This window comes from Pan troglodytes, chromosome 12 (genome assembly GCF_028858775.2).
Source record: "Pan troglodytes isolate AG18354 chromosome 12, NHGRI_mPanTro3-v2.0_pri, whole genome shotgun sequence".
Classification (NCBI taxonomy): domain Eukaryota; kingdom Metazoa; phylum Chordata; class Mammalia; order Primates; family Hominidae; genus Pan; species Pan troglodytes.
The window spans coordinates 10,099,812-10,119,841 of record NC_072410.2 but is presented as its reverse complement, the minus strand read 5'-3'; the positions used below and the strand labels follow the sequence as shown (position 1 = coordinate 10,119,841).

At 49.6% G+C, this 20,030-nt stretch overlaps 1 protein-coding gene across 6 annotated transcripts in view; it reads right to left on the bottom strand.

The window, feature by feature from the left end:
- Positions 1-208: 208 nt before the first annotated feature.
- Positions 209-20,030, bottom strand: part of PAX8 (paired box 8) — a 59,445-nt gene continuing 39,623 nt past the window's right edge. For 2 of the 6 annotated variants that reach the window (XM_016949283.3, XM_016949284.3), the window contains exons 8-12: positions 18,842-18,962; positions 18,186-18,392; positions 10,006-10,107; positions 2,939-3,025; positions 209-1,456 (exon numbers count right to left, since the gene is read on the bottom strand). In XM_016949283.3, coding sequence (XP_016804772.1) covers positions 1,380-1,456; positions 2,939-3,025; positions 10,006-10,107; positions 18,186-18,392; positions 18,842-18,962 — 594 coding nt within the window. In that variant the 3' untranslated portion in view covers positions 209-1,379. Of the gene's footprint in view, positions 1,457-2,938; positions 3,026-9,949; positions 10,108-18,185; positions 18,393-18,841; positions 18,963-20,030 lie in introns of those variants that run through there. The other 4 variants (XM_016949287.3, XM_016949285.4, XM_016949286.4 and 1 more) reach the window with 4 other exon arrangements.

The following is a 20,030-nucleotide window of genomic DNA, read 5'->3' as shown; positions in this document are numbered from 1 at the left end:
GTTGAAGAACTTGGGATGAGTGAGGTACCCAGCGTTCAACGTGAATTAAAGGCAGAGGGAGAAGGCCAAGCCAGAGCTCTGGGGCATCAGATGGTCCCTTCCAGCCCACGGCCCCAAAGTGAGTTTGTCGGCTACTCAGCTCTGATGTTCTTGGGAGAAAGCCCAGCCCCGGGGTGCCTCCTTCTCCAGCCAACCCCAAAGCCTGAGATGAAGAGCAATGGTTTATTGAGTCATGTGGTAATGGCAGGTTGTCTTTAAAAAAAGAAAGAAGCATCAAGGAGAGAAGCCCCACATGGCAAAGAGAGACATTTCACTCAGAGGCCAAAGTCTGGGGGGTGGAAAGAAGGAAGCTTGACCCAAACAAAGTTTCATTTACAGTATATACAGTCAGGCCTTGGGGGCAGGAGCTGCTGGGGAGCAGAGAGGGACCCTCTATCGCTGGCTTCAGGGGGTGCCTTGGGTCCCTTCAGTAGCTGGTGGGCGTGAGCTGCAGGAAGCACATTTGGCTTGGCAGGAGCTGTCAGGAAGGGGAAGCGGGTTTCCTGCGATTCTGCCTTGTTCTGCCCTGGGTGAAGCCGCACACCACACCTCACCTCCCAGGGGCCCAGGCCCTGTGGAATGTCTGTTTTAAGCTCCCTGGGGCTGGCCTGGCTGACGGCAGCTGCCAAGGGGATGCCGCACTGCAGGAGGACCTGGGGTGGTGCTGTACCTTCACAGCAGCAGGCAAAAGAGGTCAGCTGACAGCCTGGTGGAATTTCTGAGGGACTCGCTCCAGCCCTCAGCCCATGCCCAAGAGGGAGGCGTAGAAAGAGCCAAGCAAATGGAGTGGAGAAAGAGGACAGCCAGAGCCTCCGTGTGGGGCAGGCGGGAGGCTGAGGGAGGTGACTCCCTGGGTGGCTGGTGAGGAGAGCCTCGGCACCAGGCTGTGACTTGTGGGCTGGAGGGAAGTGCTTATGGTCCATAATTGCTAGAGTTGTGTTAATAATGGAGCCATGGAGGTGCCCTGTGCACCCCTTGGGCCCGGGCAGGAACCATTCGCCATCCCCCCGAGTTCCTCGGCTATTGCTTCTTCTCTCCTTTGGTGGGTACCGGCTGGGGGCTACATTTCTTCTTCAATTTTGTCTTTTTCAGCATGGCATGGTTCTCTTTCCCTGGGACTCCTGCCCCTCATTAAGGAGTCTTGGAGGACAGTTTGGCCTTCTCCAAGGTCATCCTGTCTTTCATGGTTCATTAAATTAACCACACAGGGAGTGTGCCGCAATGCTGGACTTGTGGTTATTTTTCATGTAATAAATAAAGATTCCTTTGTGTGACTCTCTGGGGCCTGTCCCAGGCTGAGTCCTCCTGTTGCTCAGTCGCTCCCACCGTCCCCATGGCAACTACAGATGGTCAAAGGCCGTGGCAGTGGTGGGAGGTGCGCTCGGCCTTGATGTGGAACTGTAATAATACGGGGAACCTGGACACATTAAAAAAAAATAACAACAACACTGCTGGTCAGAAAGGAAAATTGCACCACAGCCTTCCCTGCATCTGCTGACCTTTAAGACAACACAAGTTAATCATTCATTTCTCTGGCCTATCTGATCATCAAAGATTAACTCCTCTCCAGCCCTATTTCCTCCTTCTCTGGCCTCACCTTTGAGTTTCTGGCCAGAATGAGAACAGTGGCTTCTTGCCCCTTCCCCCTATGACTGCTTTGACCTTCAACACCCTCGTTGCAATAGGGAGAGGGCAATAGAAAACAATTGCATGTGGAACCCCAAAGAATCAAGTGCACTGAGAGGTCATCGGGATCCTCCCTAGCCTTGCCCAAACAGTGCCAGGACAGAGAGTCTTCTTTCTTAAGACCCAGGGAGATTAGACTGCTGAGGGGTCAAAGGGGATCTGGGCTTGACGGCCCTTAAGGTGAGGCTCTGCACACCTGCAGGATGGGCAGCCTGGGGAGGCTCAGTGGGAAGGTGCCTGAACCCTGGCATGTCTCACTGCCCTCGTCTTTTCTGGCTAAATTGAATGGAAAGGTGGGTTGGAGTTGAACTCATCTGGCAAACAGGGCCCAGGTCTGCCACCTTTCAAGTTATTTCTGGAATACAAAGAGGTAATGGGAGGAGAGGGGGTCTTGGGGAATGGATGGTTCCTAGCCTGCAATGGTGCCTGTGGGGTTGGCCATCCTTGGATCACTGCTTCTGTCTGGCTCCGGTTTGCTCTGATACCCCCAAGGCCACCACTCAGGGAGGCTCTAGTGGGATCCCTCAAGTCCCCCCATTGGTGGAGTTTTGCTTTGCTGAAAAGCTTCTCTTCCCAGTTCAGGACCCCAGGACAAGAGAGGGGTGAAGAGAAGCCTGGAAGCTCGCTGAAGCTCACTCTCTGGACCTTGACCCTGAATACTGTCTTCATCTCAGGCTAAATATGGGGAATGTGGTGGAACAAAAGATTTCTGTTTAAGCGTTTGGTGCTGAATCATGAGTATTTCTGAGCCACTTAGATGGTTAATGGGGGCAACAGGATGGCATTCTTGAAACTGGCTCCCAGGAAGGAGGGCAGTTACATTCTGGCGGGTGCCCTGCGTCAGTGTCTGCACTGTGGGACTGTAAGCCGTGGAGGCAGGAGGTCCTGTCTTAGGCTTTTCTCAAGTCCTCCCTTGTCCTCCCCTTCAAGGCCTGAGCCCTGAATCTTACACAAAACAAAGATTTAAAAGACATGGGCTTGAGAAGCAGGAGGGAAACGAATGCCTGGAAGCCTCTGGACTTCTGCCCTCTTTCCCCAAACAACCAGGTACACTGCCCTCCTGCTGCCTTCTTCCATCACAAACAGCACCATCTCCCAGGCCCTCTGTATAATCTGAGGACTCCCAGCTTTCAGGTAACCTTTGAACCACCCTTGCCCCCCACCACTCCATCCATCCTGCCCAGCAGAGGCCTGGGCAGCCCCAGGGACTTACTCAGCAAGCTGGAGTTGGGGAAGCGCCAGGCCTCGCTGTAGGAGGAGTAGGGGGTGTGGCCATAGGCATTGCCAGAGTATTCACTTCCTGTTGGAGGCACACAGGGGAGAGGCCTGTGAGGTGAAGGGCATCAATGCAGGGCTGGGGTGTGGTAAGGTCTGCAGGGCTGGCAATGGGCAAGCTCAGGAATGGTGGGGGAGACAGTTGGAGCCACGGCAGGGACAATAGAGCTCAGAAGGTCCCTCTGTCATCCCTTTTGGAACCCATCGGTCTGGATAATTTGGGGCAGTGTCCTTTTCCGTAGGTACTGGAGGCACTGGCTTGACATACTACAGCCCTCCCAGGAGGCCCAGAAGGTAGATGTTATAACTACCCCCATTTTCCAGATGAAGAAACTGAGCCTCTGGGATCTGCGGAAGCTCCCAGAGCTGGAGGGTTTGGTGGAGCTGGGAAACTGTGCTATGACTGTAGGGCCCAGGGACTAACTGCTCCTTCTGCTGCCTGGACCTTCTGGAGAAGGGGTCTTCTGGGAGGGCCCCACAGCAGGGGTATGGGGTTAGGGGCCAAAGAGGACATCCATATATATGAACCTTTTAGCCTCCCTAGGTATGAGTGTGTGTGTTTGTGTGCATGGGGGGCTGAGGGGAGGTGTGAGGGTTAAGGATGGGAGAGGAGGGAGAGCCCCAGAGGGCACACACCCTCAGGAAGCTGTGTCCTGGGACTTGGAGTAGTTTGTTGTTCCATCCTGAGTCTGCCACTTTAAGCAAACTCAACGTATAAATTTACACAAAGTAAATCAGATCACCTCCTTCTGTTAATGGATTCTTGACTTTTCCAAAGGAATTATTTACCGAAGAAATTACTTAAGAATTCCCTTACATAACAAAAACAAAGTCAAAGTGATCACCACAGCTACTACTGGTGCTTGGTAAAGAGCTTAAAGTTTGTAAAGTACTTTCCCATACATTATGATCTTTTATTCTCAAGACTACCCCATGAGGTACTCATGGATACTACCAATTTATAGAAAAGGAAACTGGAGTGCAGCATGATTAAGCAGTTTGCCTCAAATCACACTGTTGTTAAATGTCAGAGTAGAACTCGACCTTAGGGCTCTTGATTCCAAATTGCAGATAATCCCTTTATTCACTTATGCGATAATTCCATTTACAAAGCTAGATTCCTGCCAACCCTGAGACTCAATGAATGTCCACCCAGCCTTTCAGAAACTCACCTACGATTGGGAGCTACGTGGTTCTGAGTCTCCTTCCCCAGACTCTTTGGAGGGGTTGCTCGAAACTCCCTGACTCTGGAGCTGACCTGTCTAGAGTCAAATCCTTACTTCCCATTTCCTGGTTATGTAACCTTGGACAAGTCACTTAGCCTCTCTGAGTGAGTGACTTACAGGTGAACCTTGGTTTCCTTATCTGTAAAATGGGCCAAATAATTATCCCTATCTCATTTGGTTTAATGAGAATTAAATGAGAAAATACGTATTAAATGCTTAGCACCATGCTTCAAATATATAGGGAGTGCTCAATAAATGTAAGCTTTTATTATTTTCCCATTAAACAGGTGCGAAAATAAAGCTCAATGGAGGCTTAAATCAGTCATCCAACCAGTCTTAAGGCCTGGGTTGGGGTTAGTGGGAGCTGCTTTATTGCCAGACAAGTAGGCATTTATACAGGAAGAAGAGAGATGAAGAGGAGAAGCCTAAAGCAGAGAAAGGCTACTGGATCCTTTCCTTGTCTAGGAAGTCAATGATGGACTAAGAACACAGTAAGAAAGTTCCTTAGGGGCAGAGACTAAGTCTAACATAAATCAAGCAAAAAACATGGGTAAAAAAAGGAAGGGGGTAAAGAAGTAAAAAAGCAAAGAAAAAAAACCCTAAGAAATAATCTAATCGAAACATCTATTTAACAGATGAAAAACTAAGAAATAATCTACTCTAAACATCTATTTAACAGATAACACAGCTGTGACATAGGGAAGTAAAGACATTTGGCCAAGGCCACATGTTCAGTGAAAGCCGGAACTAGAACCCTGGCCCCGTCCTTCCACAATGGTACTCTCTCTTGCATCTCCCAGTGCCAACTGCCTCCTGTTTAACTCAGGTCTCCCGGGTTTCAGCCGATTCTCTACTGGCCACACAGCAAGGGCCCTCTCACCTTTTACCACACCCTTCCCAATGGCAAACACAGTGAGCTCTAGAGGACAAGGGAGAGAGGTGGAAAACATGATGTGTTTACCCTCTCATTTTGTCACTCATTCATGCATTCACTCACTCACCCACTTATTTATGTATTTAACTACCATTTACCGAGTACCTCAGTCACATGGAACCTGGGGCAGGGGATGGAGCTCGGTAGGTGGTACACACCTGGGTGTGGCATCTTCCCGTCATCAGATGTGCCTACCTGCTTGCAGTCACAGCAGATGAAACGTCTCTGCCCCAATGAAAGGCCAACCCTGCCTCTTTGCTCTGCATCCCACCCTACTCACCTTTCCAAGGATTTGGCCGCTCCAATGATCCCGTTTTCTGTTTCATCAGTCTCTCCCTTCACCCTGCAAACATATTCTGCTATCTTCTGTCTTTAAAAAATCCTCTTCCTATCCCCACATTCCTCTCTAGCTACCAGTGCCTTTCTCTGCCCCATGGTCTCTGCCTTCACCTTCTTATCTCTTCCTATCAGGCCAACTCTGATCCCCTCAAGTCCCCACAGTCTCTAACTCCATCATACCAATGGTCACTTCTATATACTCAATTCCCTTGACCTTTTAGCTCATCCCTGTCTCCATGCCTTTGGGTTTGTGATGCCCAGTCTTCTGTTTGCTTTGTAACTCAGTTGTCTTTCCTACTCATTCTTCTTGCTGTTCCTTCTCTGTTAGAGCTCTAAATTGTTGAAGAACCCCAGGCTTGGTTTCTAGTAGTCTTGTCATTAAATGACAGCTTTGTGCAATGGCTGAAATTTATACTCTAGTCAGGATTCTTTCCTGGCTTCAGACACACATGATGTACCTGCTGACTTATTAAAACTGGACATTTAGTAGGCATCTCAATCATAACACGGCCCAAAAAACTCTTGATTTCCACCTGCCATCTACTACATCACTTCCCCTCCTGGTCTCCCATATATATACTTGCCACCATCATCCATGCCCCAAACCTACAAATGATCCTTGTTTCCTCTATTTTCTCATCCCAACAGCCAATCTACCAGCAAGGTTTGCTGGCTTTGCAACCAAAATATATTTTCAGGGTCTCTTTTTCCCTCCTTCACTGCTAATTCCCTAACTCAAGCCACTGTCATCTCTTGCAAGAACTACTGCAACTGTCCCCTAACTGGTCTTTGTGCTTTCTCTCTTGACTATGTACAATTCATTTTCCTAGAAGTCAGAGTAGCCTTTTAAAACTCAACCCAGCCACTACAATTTTGTGCTACCATGCTAAACTAGTTCCTGCCTTAGGCCCTTTGCCCTTGCTGTTCTTTGGTCCAGGGATGGTCTGCCCCAGTTTATCACTTGAATGGTCACTTTGAACACCTTCTCAGAGAGGCCTCCCCTGACAGCCCAATCTAAAGTAGTTATCTCCTCTCCCTGTGGCTCTTTATTACATCATCCCATTTTATTGTCTTCACAGACAATAAATTATTATGTTCATTCATTGACTTATTTATTGTCCATTTGTCTTCACCATTAGGTTATAAGCTCCAGGAATAAAGGAATCTGACTTATTCACTGCTGTATCCCCAGCATCCTATACAGTAGACCTTCAACCAGTATTTGTTAAGTGAAAAAGTGGTAAATGGATGGAAGGATGGAAGGATGAATGAAAGTGTGAATGGTGGAAGGATTGATGATGAAAGGACGGACGGGTGACAAGATGGATGGAAAGATGGACAGATAAAAGGATGTATATATAGAAAGATGGATAGATGAATGGAGGAATAGATTGAAAAGGGGATGAAAAGATGGATCTAGGAGAGGAGGGATGGGTGGAAGAATGGATGAAGAAAGGATGGATGGAAAGACAGATTAAAGGATAGTTCTATGAAAAGATGAATGGATGAATGAATATGGATGGAAAAATAAAAGGATTGATGGATGGAAAGATGGATGATAGATAACTGGAAAGACAGATGAATTAAAAGATGGATGGAGGGACCGGGCACGGTGACTCACACCTGTAATCCCAACACTTCGGGGGGCCAAGGCGGGCAGATTGCCTGAGGCCAGGAGTTCGAGACCAGCCTGGCCAACATGGTGAAACTCCGTCTCTACCAAAAATATAAAAATTAGCCAGGTGTGGTGGTGGGTCCCTGTAGTGACAGCTAGTGGGGAGGCTGAGGCAGGAGAATCACTTGAACCCGGGAGGCAGAGGTTGCAGTGAGCTAAGACCACACCACTACACTCCAGCCTGGGCAACAGAGCAAGACTCCGTCTCCAAAAAAAAAAAAAAAGAAAGAAAGATGGATGGAAAGATGGAAGGATTGGTGGAAAGGTGGAGGATGATGGGATGGGTGATGAAAGATGGAAGGATAGATGGGAAAATGCATGGATGCGTGGAAAAATGTACGGGAAGATGAATGAGTGGAAAGATAGATGACTGGATGGATCCATGTGTCTGGAGCTGCTGGTTCTGCTCTAGAACTGGTTGAGAATCATTGACTGTTAATGGAGTCAGAACAAAAAATAAAATAAAATAAAATAAAATAAAATAAAATAAAATAAAAAATAAAATAAAATAAAAAATAAAATAAAATAAAATATAAAATAAAATAAAATAAAATAAAATAAAACAGAAACAGAAGGTGAATAGACAAGGGAAATCTGTCCTAGCCCTTTTCCTGTGCTCCTCTCTTGCAGCCTGTGTCTTTATTTCTGGTACGGTAGGAGGCAGTATGGTGTAGAGGAAAGAGCCTTAGACTTGAAATTGAAAAATCCGTGTTTGCATAACTCAGCCACTTAGTATGATTATGACCCTGAGCACACCACTTTGCTTTTGCTTCAGTTTCCTTATCCATAAAACTGGGATAGTATTAGCCTCTTAGTCTTATGGTCAGGGTAAAATTAGAAATAAAGTTATACATATTTGAATGGCTAGACATGCAAAAGTACATAATAAGTGATCACTTCCTTCCTTTCACAATTGATGGATGAATGTCTTTGGCATGCCTTGCTTTAAGCATTTATCATGTACCTAACATGAATGTAGTAGGTGTTCGATGAAAGTTTATTCACTTTAATTGCAGGAGTCCCCATTCAATCAACTGGGAGATTGCAAGCAGTGGTAAGAGACGGACATAGAATTTTTCCACAAAAAAATTTCCTTAAGAATTCATTTGCACAGTGCCATTCCTAGGAACCAAGTGATTCATTTAAATAGTATTGCATTTTCTAAAACTGATTTTCATGGAACTCACTGGGAGCCCAGCTGTGTAGGGCAAGGTCCCTCCTTTGTGGATTTCACTTGCAGTCAGTGTCCTAGTTGTGCTATTTTTTTTCTTTTTCTCAGAACCCACTCAGGATTCTTTCTGGAAACAACCTGGGGGACTTTGATGAGAGGCTCAAGCCTTCTAGAGACCTCACAGGTTAGACTCTGGGCCCCAGGAACCCCTTGCCCTGGGCCTGCCCTCAGGGAATGATTCATAATTAAGAGAAAAGCCTTGTGCTTTATGTTTCTTCCTCCTCCTCTAAGCAGGCGGCAGGGGAAGGTGGAGGGGTTGGAAGGGGAATGGGGGGAGCCGACTGGAGCCTGGGATTTTGATTGAGAGGCCCCATTATCCACACTCTTAAAAAAATAACCGAATCTTTTCCTTTTTTATCTTGACCAATCTCATTTCACGCTCCAGAAGAGGAAGGGAGGGAGGGAGGGAGTCCGGGGCCAGGAGAGAGAGAGGAGTCAGTATTCTGTATTTTCAACGCTGCATTAAGCACATCGCCACGGTAACCAGGCAGCAACAAGTGCCAGCTCAGCAGGTTCCCAGGGAGCACAGAGCCTTTCTCCCTCCCTCTTTCTCTCCCTCCCTTCCCTCTGCCCAGGAGATCCCAGCCCACCTGCCTCTGCATAGGGTGCCCAGAGTGGGTGGCTGGCAAAGATTAACTCCTGCCGGCAAGGAAGGGAAGCAGGCCTAGGTAAATATGCCAAGTCTCTGGGGTCACAGCCAGAGAGGCTGGCCTAGGGCTGGCATGGGGGTCACAGATGCCTTGTGTTCAGAGCTCTTTCCAGAAACTCCAGGTCCCAGGCCTTTTTGACCAGTGACAATGGCTCAATTATGTCTCATCCATCCCAAAGTCTTCCCTACATGGCTCCTGAAAAATTGAGACTTGCCCAAGGAAACTCCCATTATCTTCATTTGTCCAGACCTTGTCACCTTGAATCATCATTGGATGATGACTGGCAGACAAAGAAACCCAAATGACTGGCAGGCAGGTTCCAGAACAGTCCAAATGAGGATGGAGAGCTACTCCAGGCTCATTTCATCCTCTATAGTACTCTTAGAGTACCTAGAACCCGGGTCCTATCCATGCAGGCTTGAGAGAGAGATGTGAAGCATATATTTCATCATCATCATCGTCATCGTCATCATCATCATCATCATCATCAATACCCTTCAGATTCAGATTTTACAGAACGGGCAAACTGGGATTCATCAGAGTTAAATCACTGGGAGACCAGCACTGCTTGAGGGTAGGGTTCATCTTCCACTCACAGTGTTTTGGGGCCCTTAGAGTGCTCTCCATTTATGCTCACTGATTCACTGGAAGAAGTGGTGGAGCTTGGATTTGAACACAGACCTGTCTCAGCCCTTCCCTTTCATCATGGAGGGTAATATAGCAGGCCTGGGAAGAAGGAGGCCGAGCTGGGGCAAGTTAAATAGGGAGTCAGGACTGCACTGGGACATCGTCTCCAGGCATTTACAAGGAGATGCCCTCTTTGGTCCATCCTTCAATGCCCTTTAGGAAGTCTATGAATAGGGCACAGTATGCCTCTTGCCCCTTGTGTCCCACCTTGCTCCAATACTTCCTCTTTGCAGTGCTCCCCTTCCTGCTGGCCCTCTCCTTACCTGCCACCATGCCTGCGATGGCAGAGGAGGCATAGCTGCCCTGTCCGCTGGTGGGGATGTGGGGTGGGTATCCGGGCAGCGTGGGCCCCACCATCTCTCGCCCTGGAAAAATACAGCAAAGAGTCGTCAGTTGGACCATGGGGGCTCCCATATGTATCATCTCACTCTCCTGAGGCTGTCTTCCTCCATGCCATTCCCACCCTCTCTACAGCCATTCTCCAAACCCACTTCCTCCTGCCCCCACTCCTCATCTGAGCCCAAGTTCTTTTCACCTCTGTCTGGTTTTCTGCAGGACAGAGGCTCCACCATGCAGGGAGCACTTGTTACTGCAGTCTCACACTGTTCCCTGTTCTCCAGTGGTTTTGTTTACGTGATTGTTATCTTATTAATCCACAAGAATGTCCTGGTATTGGAGGCTGAGGTTATGTCTTCTGTTCTTTGTTACCCCCAACAGCAGCCAGCAGAGCAGTGGGTATAGCTGGCCTCCATAAATACATTTGAGGCCACTTGACTCAGAGCTCATCCCTTTCATTCCCGGCTCTGAGGATACCAAGAGTAAGACCCTATGAAGGGATGGCATGTATGTGGGCCACTAACTCATCACTATTTTTTGGGGGGCCTGTGACAGACATTGCTAATCAACCACTATATCATTTCCCCCTGAGTAGAGGGGGCCTTCCAAGTGGATGCAATCTATCAGAGTTGCCAGGTACAGGAAACCGATTGGCTAACCCCAACCTAGAAGGAGATGTGGCGGAGATATTTAGCTTTTATATGACCACAAGCCACATATCTGTCCATTCTATTTTGAAAAGAACCATTTTTAGCAAAACAGACACCAATCTCTCTGTTTATCTATAGCTTGTGGGTCATACCCCCACCTTGGTGATACCAAATCAGCTCTGTAAAGACCTCATTTCCCGGCTCTGCTTCTCCTCTACATCGAGAAATCACTTTCCCATTTTGGAGGCCCCACCTGACCTGGTGAGCATCTCCCCATCTACTGCATATAACAATGAACATAAACATGATCCCTTGCCCCTGCCCCTCTTCTATCGCTCCTGTGTCCTGCAGGCCCCAATCAGATTCTCCTTCACCCCAAGATTCTTGGCAAGGTGACAATACACCCTGGTTTGCCAAGGTGTACCCAGGTGATGACCAGTATCCCAGCATATTTGTTAATAATGCCCATTTCATTCTCAAAATGCTCCAGTTGGAATAATGAGTTATTTGCTCTTCCTAGTTCTTGGTGATGTTTACAGAGTTTCTCAGTCTCAGCAACATTGGCATGTTAGGCTGCACAATTCTTTGCTGCAGGAGGCTGTCCTGTGCATTGCAGGATGTTTAGCAGCATTTCTGGCCTCCATCCAGTAGACACCAGCAGCAGTTTTCACCCAGTGTGACAACAAAAATGCCTCCAGACATTGCCATATGTCCTCAGCAGGAGGTAGTAGGGGCAAAATCGCTGCTGGCTAAGAACCATTGTGTTGGACTATGACTGTTTTACCCAAATGCCTTCTGCCTCTTCCATTTTGGGGGCTGCTTTTTCCTCCCAGGACCTGTGTGGGCCACCTGTGAGCCCTGTTAACCAACTTACCAAATTCATCTCCTCTATGGCACTGCTTGTCCAACTATCCACCCATCAGTCCCCCCCAGGTCCTTCATACCTCAGCCCCTTCAAGGGGTACCTGGTCATGACAGAAGGGAAGGAAGGCCCCATGAAATCCTGTAAGTTGCCAATACTGCAGTGACTACCTCCTCCTTATCTCTCTTTCTGGAGATTCCCCAAAGACAGTGTTCATTCACTAAATACTTATTGAGTAAATACTATGTTCTAGACACTTTTCTAAGCACTTGGGTATATAGCAGAAAGCCAGGATGCTAAATTAGCAAGGCCAGGCACTAAATCAAGAAGGGACATAGGCTGGGATAGGCATTTGGAGCCAAGCCCAAGGGGTCAATGAACAAAAACCAGGCACACACAACTTCTTCCCTTCCTCTAGAGGGCAGGGCCTGGGAATCAGAGGGCCTGGAGTCCTTATACTGCTTCTGTGGCTAGTTTTCTGAGTGCCCTTAGATAAGCCTAGTATGTGCCCCAAGTGTCAGTTTCTTCATATGCAAAATGGGAAAAAAAATATAACTGTAGGCACCTTATTACAATTTCTATGAGGTTATCTGTATAATTCAGAGCCATGGTTTCATGCTACAGGGGGACATTGATTAGCACAATGGACACATTCTAGAAATGGTTATATGCCAGTGAACTCCTACAGAATAAAGAGCCATCAGTGTTCATTGTTTAAAACCGTGCGAATGTTTTGGTAAACCTGAACACCACCTTCTAATTTGTTTGACTTTTCCTGCAGTGTCCAGCTGTGCTTGGCACCGGACCAAATGGGGTGAAACCCACTAGAATTCTACAGGTGTGTTCAGTTCACGTGACACAAGGTCATCAAGGGAACAAATGAAGGGCTGGAAACACAGGAAGGGAAAAGAGAATTTTAAGATATTTAGACGCAGAGGGAGAAATATGCAGAAGCTATACTGAGATAAAATCTGAGCTTTCTTTGAAGAAGAATACAACACAATCGACCCTCAAACTCAGCCCCCTTGGCCCTCAGATGAAGCACCGGCTAGGCAAGAGGGAAGGAGTGACAGGAAGTCTGTGAGAGCAGGAGGAGCACAGAACAGGGACAGGTGGTGAGGGAGGGAGTGATGGAAGAGGGTGGTGGCGGATTCAGGCCTGCTTCCTTCTTTTCTCTTCCCTCCCTACCTCTTCCTCCATGAGAGAGACAGAAAGGGAACTCCAGATCCAGGCTGGACCCTGGATGAAAGACAGCCACTTAATTCTCTGAACCACGTCTTCCTGCCTGTCACATAAGGAACTAGTTTAGATTTCAGCTTGTAAACTGGATTCACCTGACTACCTGATTGGCTGGTAGGGACTTCCTGGCACCCAGTGTTGAGAAGGATTCTGAGGCAGCCTGTGTCTGCCATGATCGGGGTGGGGAGCAGTGGGAGGTGGTCTTGACTCTCAGGTCACCTGTTTGCTGGTGCTAGCCTCGTGCCCTGCAGGGCTGCTTCTGGCCTGGCAGCCTGTGGCCCCGCACTCCCCTTCCCCCTGCCTTCATCCTGTTCCTTCTCGTTCTGTTACCTGAACCTGCTGCCTCTCGAGCCTGGCAGAGTAGCAGGCAGAGTTCCAGGGCATATACTCCCCTTACAACACAGCTTAATATGGTCCAGAGGTGCTCCCACGGGGCTCCACCGCATGAGAACTAGCCCCTACATTGATCTTATAAATGGAATTCATCAGTCTCACTCCCCTGTACTCTAAGATTTTTAATCTTCATCTCCCCTCAGTCACCTAATGTCGTCCCAATGGGGTAGAGGCTTCTGAATCGGACATCAGAACAGACGCCTGAGGCTTCCTGCCATGAAAGCTGGTCTTCCTGGAAAGACTGCTAAGACTTTCTTCAGCATGGCTCTCACCCAGACTATGGCACAATAAACTCTCCCAACAGCCCTACAAAACTCTTTGCTCCAATTGCTTAAATGCATAGTTTCTTCCAAAAAGCCAAGAAGCTTGCAAGCCTTCTTAGAAACAAAACCACAGAAGCTGTGGGGTGGAAACTCCATCACGGCCTAACCATGCCCTCTTATCTACTTCTCTGTTTTTAAGACTCTTCATCATAAAACTATCCTCGCTATGAATTCCATCTCCTCTACACCCAAATTTCTTTCCAACGTGGTCCTATTTTAAGAAGTTGACAGAAAGCATAGGCCCATGTTGACTGGCCCTGGAGTGGGGTTCTCTAGGAAAACTCTAGCTCCCCCCACACCTTGAAATATTGGTAAATATTCTAAATATTGGTAGAGGCCAGAATCATAAAGCTATTGCCTGGAGGAATTCAGAGGGTAGAGGTGATTTCAGACTATTTTATTTTCCCCCTTTGAAGTCTGCCCTCCATGTAACCCCTTTTCAATTCCTTATCTCGTTCTGATAGCAAGGAGAATTTATGGCAACTCAGAAATCTCTTTGGCAGAACTAAATATAATTTTGTACAAAAGGATGGAGGAGGGGAATGGACTCTTTGATGATAAAACCTAACTCACAGCTTTCCTTTGAGCTGAGCTGGAGTCAGTCCCAGAGCAGCTGGGACCAGGACGGCCTCGACATTGCTGTCTTGGCCAGTGTGTTGGGACTCCAGACTGGGGCTTCCAAAGGGAACTGGCAGCAATGTTAGGGGCACTCTTGCTATTCCCCAAACCTTGCTGTTTCTTCTTTCTTGGCTGACTGGGGATGAGCTGAGACTCAGAAGGATAGTCACCTTGGAAATCACACTATCAGAGCCACCAGGCGGAAATAAGTGACCCAGAGAAAAACGCTATGAAGTAGGTGAAGGAGTTGCAGGAGGCGGCAACGAGGGTCCTTGGGAGTCACTCAGAGGCATGTGGAAGATTCACGCGGGTTAAAGCTGAGCTGATTATGGAATGAAAACTCACTGTGTCCTCTCTCCTCTCTCCTGGTCTGCAGCATTACCTAGGAATAATGTGGCCTCAACTTCCTTCTCTTTCTTTTCTTTATTATTTTTTTCTTTTTTGAGACGCAGTTTTGCTCTTGTTGCCCAGGCTGGAGTGCAATGGCACGATCTCGGCTCACGGCAACCTCCGCCTCCTGGGTTTAAGCAATTCTCCTGCCTCAGCCTCCCGAGTAGCTGGGATTACAGGCATGTGCCACCACGCCTGGCTAATTTTGTATTTTTAGTAGAGATGGGGTTTCTCCATTTTGGTCAGGCTGGTCTCGAACTCCCGACCTCAGGTGATCCACCCACCTTGGCCTCCCAAAGTGCTGGGATTACAGGTGTGAGCCATCGGGCCCAGGTTCCTTCTCTTTCTTTCAAATTCACCTCTTCTTGGGAAGGTCTGCAGCCTCCTGCGCTCCTGGAACCATTCCCTTCCTAACCTTCCCCACCGCCCCCCGTCATGTCCTCCCAGCTCTCTCACCATGGCTCAGCCACGTGTTAGGTATTGAGATCCAGTCTTGACCAGAGGCCTCAGGTGGACAGTCTGTAAGGAGCTCCAGGCCAACACCCCGAGCTCAGCATGGACACCAGCCATCCCCTCCCTTGTGCCTGAGCTGCTTTCTGACTTGCTTCCTACTCTTGGCCATTTGCCTGGACCCCAGATCCTCCAAGCCTAGCACTCCTCACTCTTTTCAGAGCCTCTGCCTCTGTGCTGAATTGTCAACCCTTGGGCTAGGGGGCCCTGTGACCAGCCAGCAACCTTCAAAGTGCTCACACCTGCACTTCAGCATCATCTGGGCCTGCATTGGGGGCCACCAGCCTGAAAGATACGCCGGTGCTGCATATTTGGCTGCCTGATCCCTACATGACTACCTGGTGTCTGCTGCCAGCTGTTTTGTCCCATGGATTGGGTGACCTCTCAGTCCTGCAGTTGGCCTGGAGAGTGGGCATGTCCACTAAATTAACAGCTGACAGTAGTTGGAGGCGTCACCTCTGATTGACTGCATGTTGACAGGGGATGCTAACAGGATGACAGGGAGGGGACAAAGTGTAGGGGCTTTGGGAGCAGGGAGTTTGCCCTGGGCTGTTCCAGTTACACTTTACACCACAGCCTATGTCTGCACTCTGATACATCTATCCATTTCCAGCTGCCCTACATCCTTCCCTCTCCTTCAGCTGGTCTTGCCAAGCTTCTCCGCGGCTTCCACAGCACCTGCTCCCCATCATCATGGGCACCACCACACCCTCACCCCTTGCCTGCCCCATGACCGCCCCCAGCCCTAGCCTGCCATTCTCAGAAGACATGCAGGCTTGCGTAACTCCCTGTGACTGACATGAACCTCTTCTCCTCACCCCCTCCCCTCCCCTCCCTTCCCTTCCCCTCCCTTCCTCTCCACTCTCCTCTCATTCCCCTCCCTACCCCGCATCCCATTTTCTCTGGCTGACATAATTTTACTCAGCTCACAGGTTTTGCTCTTTTCATCACTTTGGTCAAAACAAACGACCCATCTCTGTGGCCTTCACCCTCTTGAGTTCTTGAACTCCAAGTCAACATTTTATTCCTCGCTTTAGACCCTTAAACAGCATCTCTCTGCCCACACACTAGATGTCCCTCTCTTCTAAGAAAACTTCTCACATTAGGTGCAGGGATGTACGGAGGGGAAAAAAAACAAACCCTGGGTGCCAGCCAGAAAGAAAATGTAGAGCCAGTTATAAAAAAGGGTCCGTGGGCCGGGTGCGGTGGCTCACACCTGTAACCCCAGCACTTTGGGAGGCCAAGGTGGGCGGACCAAGGTCAGGAGATCGAGACCATTCTGGCTAACATGGTGAAACCCCATCTCTACTGAAAATACAAAAATTAGCTGGGTGTAGTGGCGCCCATTTGTAGTTCTAGCTACTCGGGAGGCTGAGGCAGGAGAATCACTTGAACCCAGGAGGCGGAGGTTGCAGTGAGCTGAGATCGCGCCACTGCACTCCAACCTGGGCAACAGAGTGAGATTCCATCTCAAAAAAAAAAAAAAAAAAAGGGTCCAGGGACTTTTATCACATGACCCTGTGGTTACTCTGGGCTTGTAGAAGTCTTAATCCTCTGGTTTCGAAGTCCAAGGCCTTTCTAGGGGCAGGGACCCCTTCTAAAAGTCTGGTGAGCATACATGTCTTCTGTAAAAGGCTTCATTTCAAGAGAGCATTGAGAGGCCCAAATTTGAAACCACTGGTCCAGATGGACTGTCTGACTCTGGGCTGCCTCTGTGACAGGTCTCCCACACTCCACCCACGCACTGGTCTCTGCTCCAGCATTTCAAGGTCGTCAGGGTAGGAGGGTGTGGGACTCTGTCACTAAATACCCACACTCCTTGGAGACAGTGCCGATATTAAAGAGATTCCTCCAATGCTGAACTGAGAGCTAGCTGGCTTCCTTCCTTGGTCCTGGGCCCCCACTGGGCCCACATCTAAAATAGTCCTATCCCTGTGGAAGCCCTTGAGGTATCTGAAGACCATATGGGTCTCTGCTTCCCACTTTCACTGCATCTCAGGCCCTCTCCAACCCAAGCCAAGCGCTTGACTCTCAGCCATTCCTCAGGCCCTGGCTGGATGAGCGAAGGTCCTTCTGCCGGGAGGACCCAGCTTCCCTTGAGGTCTGACTCATGCAGTGCAGGCCCAGGCCTCAAGCAGCTGCAGATGGTGCTCCTGCCCAGAGACCTTGGCAGGGACCTTCTCCTCCCTGGGCCAGGTTCCTCATCAGCATAAGAGGTTTGCTCTAGAGGCTCCCTCAGGTGCTTCCAGATTTACTTATTTTTATTTATTTGTTTTTTTCTTTTTTGAGATGGAGTCTTGCTCTGTCACCCAGGCTGGAGTGCCATGGCGCCACCTCAGCTCACTGCAACCTATGCCTCCTGGGTTCAAGCAATTCTCCTGCCTCGGCCTCCCCAGTAGCTGGGATTACAGGTGTCTGCCACCACACCCCCCTAATTTTTTGTATTTTAGTAGAGATGGGGTTTCATCATCTTGGCCAGGCTGGTCTTGAACTCTTGACCTTGTGATCCACCTGCCTCGGCCTCCCAAACTGCTGGAATTACAGGCGTGAGCCACCGCGCCCGGTCGGTGCTTCCAGCTTTAAATATTTTGAGGCAGTTGAGGTTCCTGATGGGAGGTCCCCCACTCCTCTCAAGTTGTTGAATCACTGAATTTATCATGTTTAACAGATGTCTGACTGTCCTCCCGGTGATGCTGTTAAGCTAGGAATGAAGATAGCTGCATCATGGAAACACAACTGGGACTGACCCTTGGCCTTTTTAGAAATTTGATCCAGAAATTGGCTCCAAAAGCCAATTCCTTTTTCCCTCCAAAATGTTCATTTTTCCTTCTATGTATTTATGCATTTACCAAGGCCAAGTTGCTATGTTACAGCACCCGGCTCCCGGCCTTAGGGTTCCTGCTTTTCCATGGAGTCTTGGGGTGGTGTATCCCACTTCCTGGCACCCCTGCAGCATCCGCCCCTTCCGAGCATGTTGGCGCCTCCAAAAGTTGCCGGAGGAATTAGGGAACAGGGCGGTGGTGGATGAGATTGAGGCCAGAGAGGGGGCTGGCAGTCTGCCCTGAGGACCCCCCTCCCGCCCACCGCAATAGCTGCACGGCCCCGGGACTTCCCTGTCGTACCTGAGAGGAGGGCCTGGCCCGTGAACTGCCCGTACACGGAGGCAGCATGGGGAAAGGCATTGAAGGGCGGGACCGAGGCACCGGCTGGGACCCCGGAGCCGACTTGCTGCAGATCCAAAAAGGCGGAGCTAGATAAAGAGGAAGGGGTGGAGCTAGAACTGGACACCTCGGGGGTTTCCTGCTTTATGGCGAAGGGTGAATGAGGATCTGCCGGAGGGAGGGAAGACAACAAGGAGAGAGGGGTGTGAGATGACGGGGCGGGAACATGCACAAACCAAGCCATGAGATGTGGAGGGCGCGGGCGGGGCGCGGGGCAGGCAGGCCCAGCTGCTCTCAGAGTCTGGGCCGGGGAGCCAGGGCCCACGAGGTGTGGCAAGGAGGGGAGAGAGAAGCTAGACCTCCCTGCTGTGCTTCTGCAGTGAAAATGGAGAGAGCGGGAAGGAGTGTGTGTGCCCGCCTCTCCCACGGGAGGGAGCGTGGAGACCCAGGAGCGGCCTGGGACTGGAGGCGCGACCCCCCTGACCCGCCTTGAGGCCCAGCCAGCACAGCCCACCTCTCCTCTCCAGGCCAGGGCCCCACACACCTCCCGCCTGACAGCCAGCCAAGCTCTTCAGTCCCCCGCCCTCCACCTGCCAGGGAGGCTCCGGGCGTTATACCTGCCACCACGGGGTAGGTCTGGTGAGTCGAGAGGTTGCGCCCCAGTGGCGTGTTGGAAGGGGTCAGGGTGGCCTTCCCGTCGTCCAGGGTGCTGTTGAGCAAGGGCAGTGGGTAGAGGCCCTGGGGAGCAAAGAGAAGTCAGCGCACAGAGATGATCCGACAAGCCGACCTTCCTGCAGACCCTGAGCCTGTGTCTTAGGACTTGGCAGCCCTAATCTCCCCAGGAGAGGCCCTCATCGTCCCCTTCTTCCTTTACGTTCTCAACTCCACTCAGCACGTTTCGTTCATGCTCATTGTCCTCCCGCATCCCTGGAATTCAAGGCCGGCTGGTGGCATGGGTGCCCAGACGTGGGATAGAGAGTCTCAGCCAGAGGACCACACCCTGGTTGGATGGCTGGTCGGCTTCCTGGTGTCACCACACTGTTGGGACCCACAGAATGCAGGACGGTGCCAAGGACTGGAGCAGTCTCCGACCGGACTGTTCAGGGTCCTTGCATCTGTTAATTTATTCTTCCCCAGATAGGAAACCCAGGCACAAAGGTTTAAGAAACTTGTCCCACTTCCAGATGGGCCAAAGATAGGATTCAGATTCGAGGGATCAGAATGTGTCTGCTCTCAACCACTGCCCTAAACTGGGTGACATAAGGACCACTTCTTACATTTGCAAAGAGCTTATATCAGAGCTTTGCCTCTGTTGTCCTAGTAGAGTCCCCCAGCAGCCCAGTGACATGGGTGAGTAATATTATGTCTGTGTTTTATATGTGGAGCCTGGAACTCAGGTAAATGGCCCAATTTTGTATAATGAAACAGACTAAACCCGGGATTTCGGCTGTGGACCCAGGTGCTTTACCCACCACGTGGATTTCTTCTTTTCTCTCTCCACATCCAAACAAATAGAAGTGTGCAAGTTCAGTTTAAAAATGGTATTGAGAGTTGTTTTTGTTGGAAACACTCTTTGTCAAGTACCTGGGGGTCTTCATCAGTAAGACCTCATTTTAGATGCCTCCTGGCCTCCCCTTCCCAGGAGCACAGCTATGACCTTAGGTACTCCTTCCGAAAAGAACTTGTTTAACTAAAGGCAAGTGTACCTCATCCTCACCATGGCCTCCTTCCACCGGGGAAGCAGATAGCGCAGAAAAAAGAACACACCCATTCCCCACATACCTTCACACTCGTCACATACCTGCT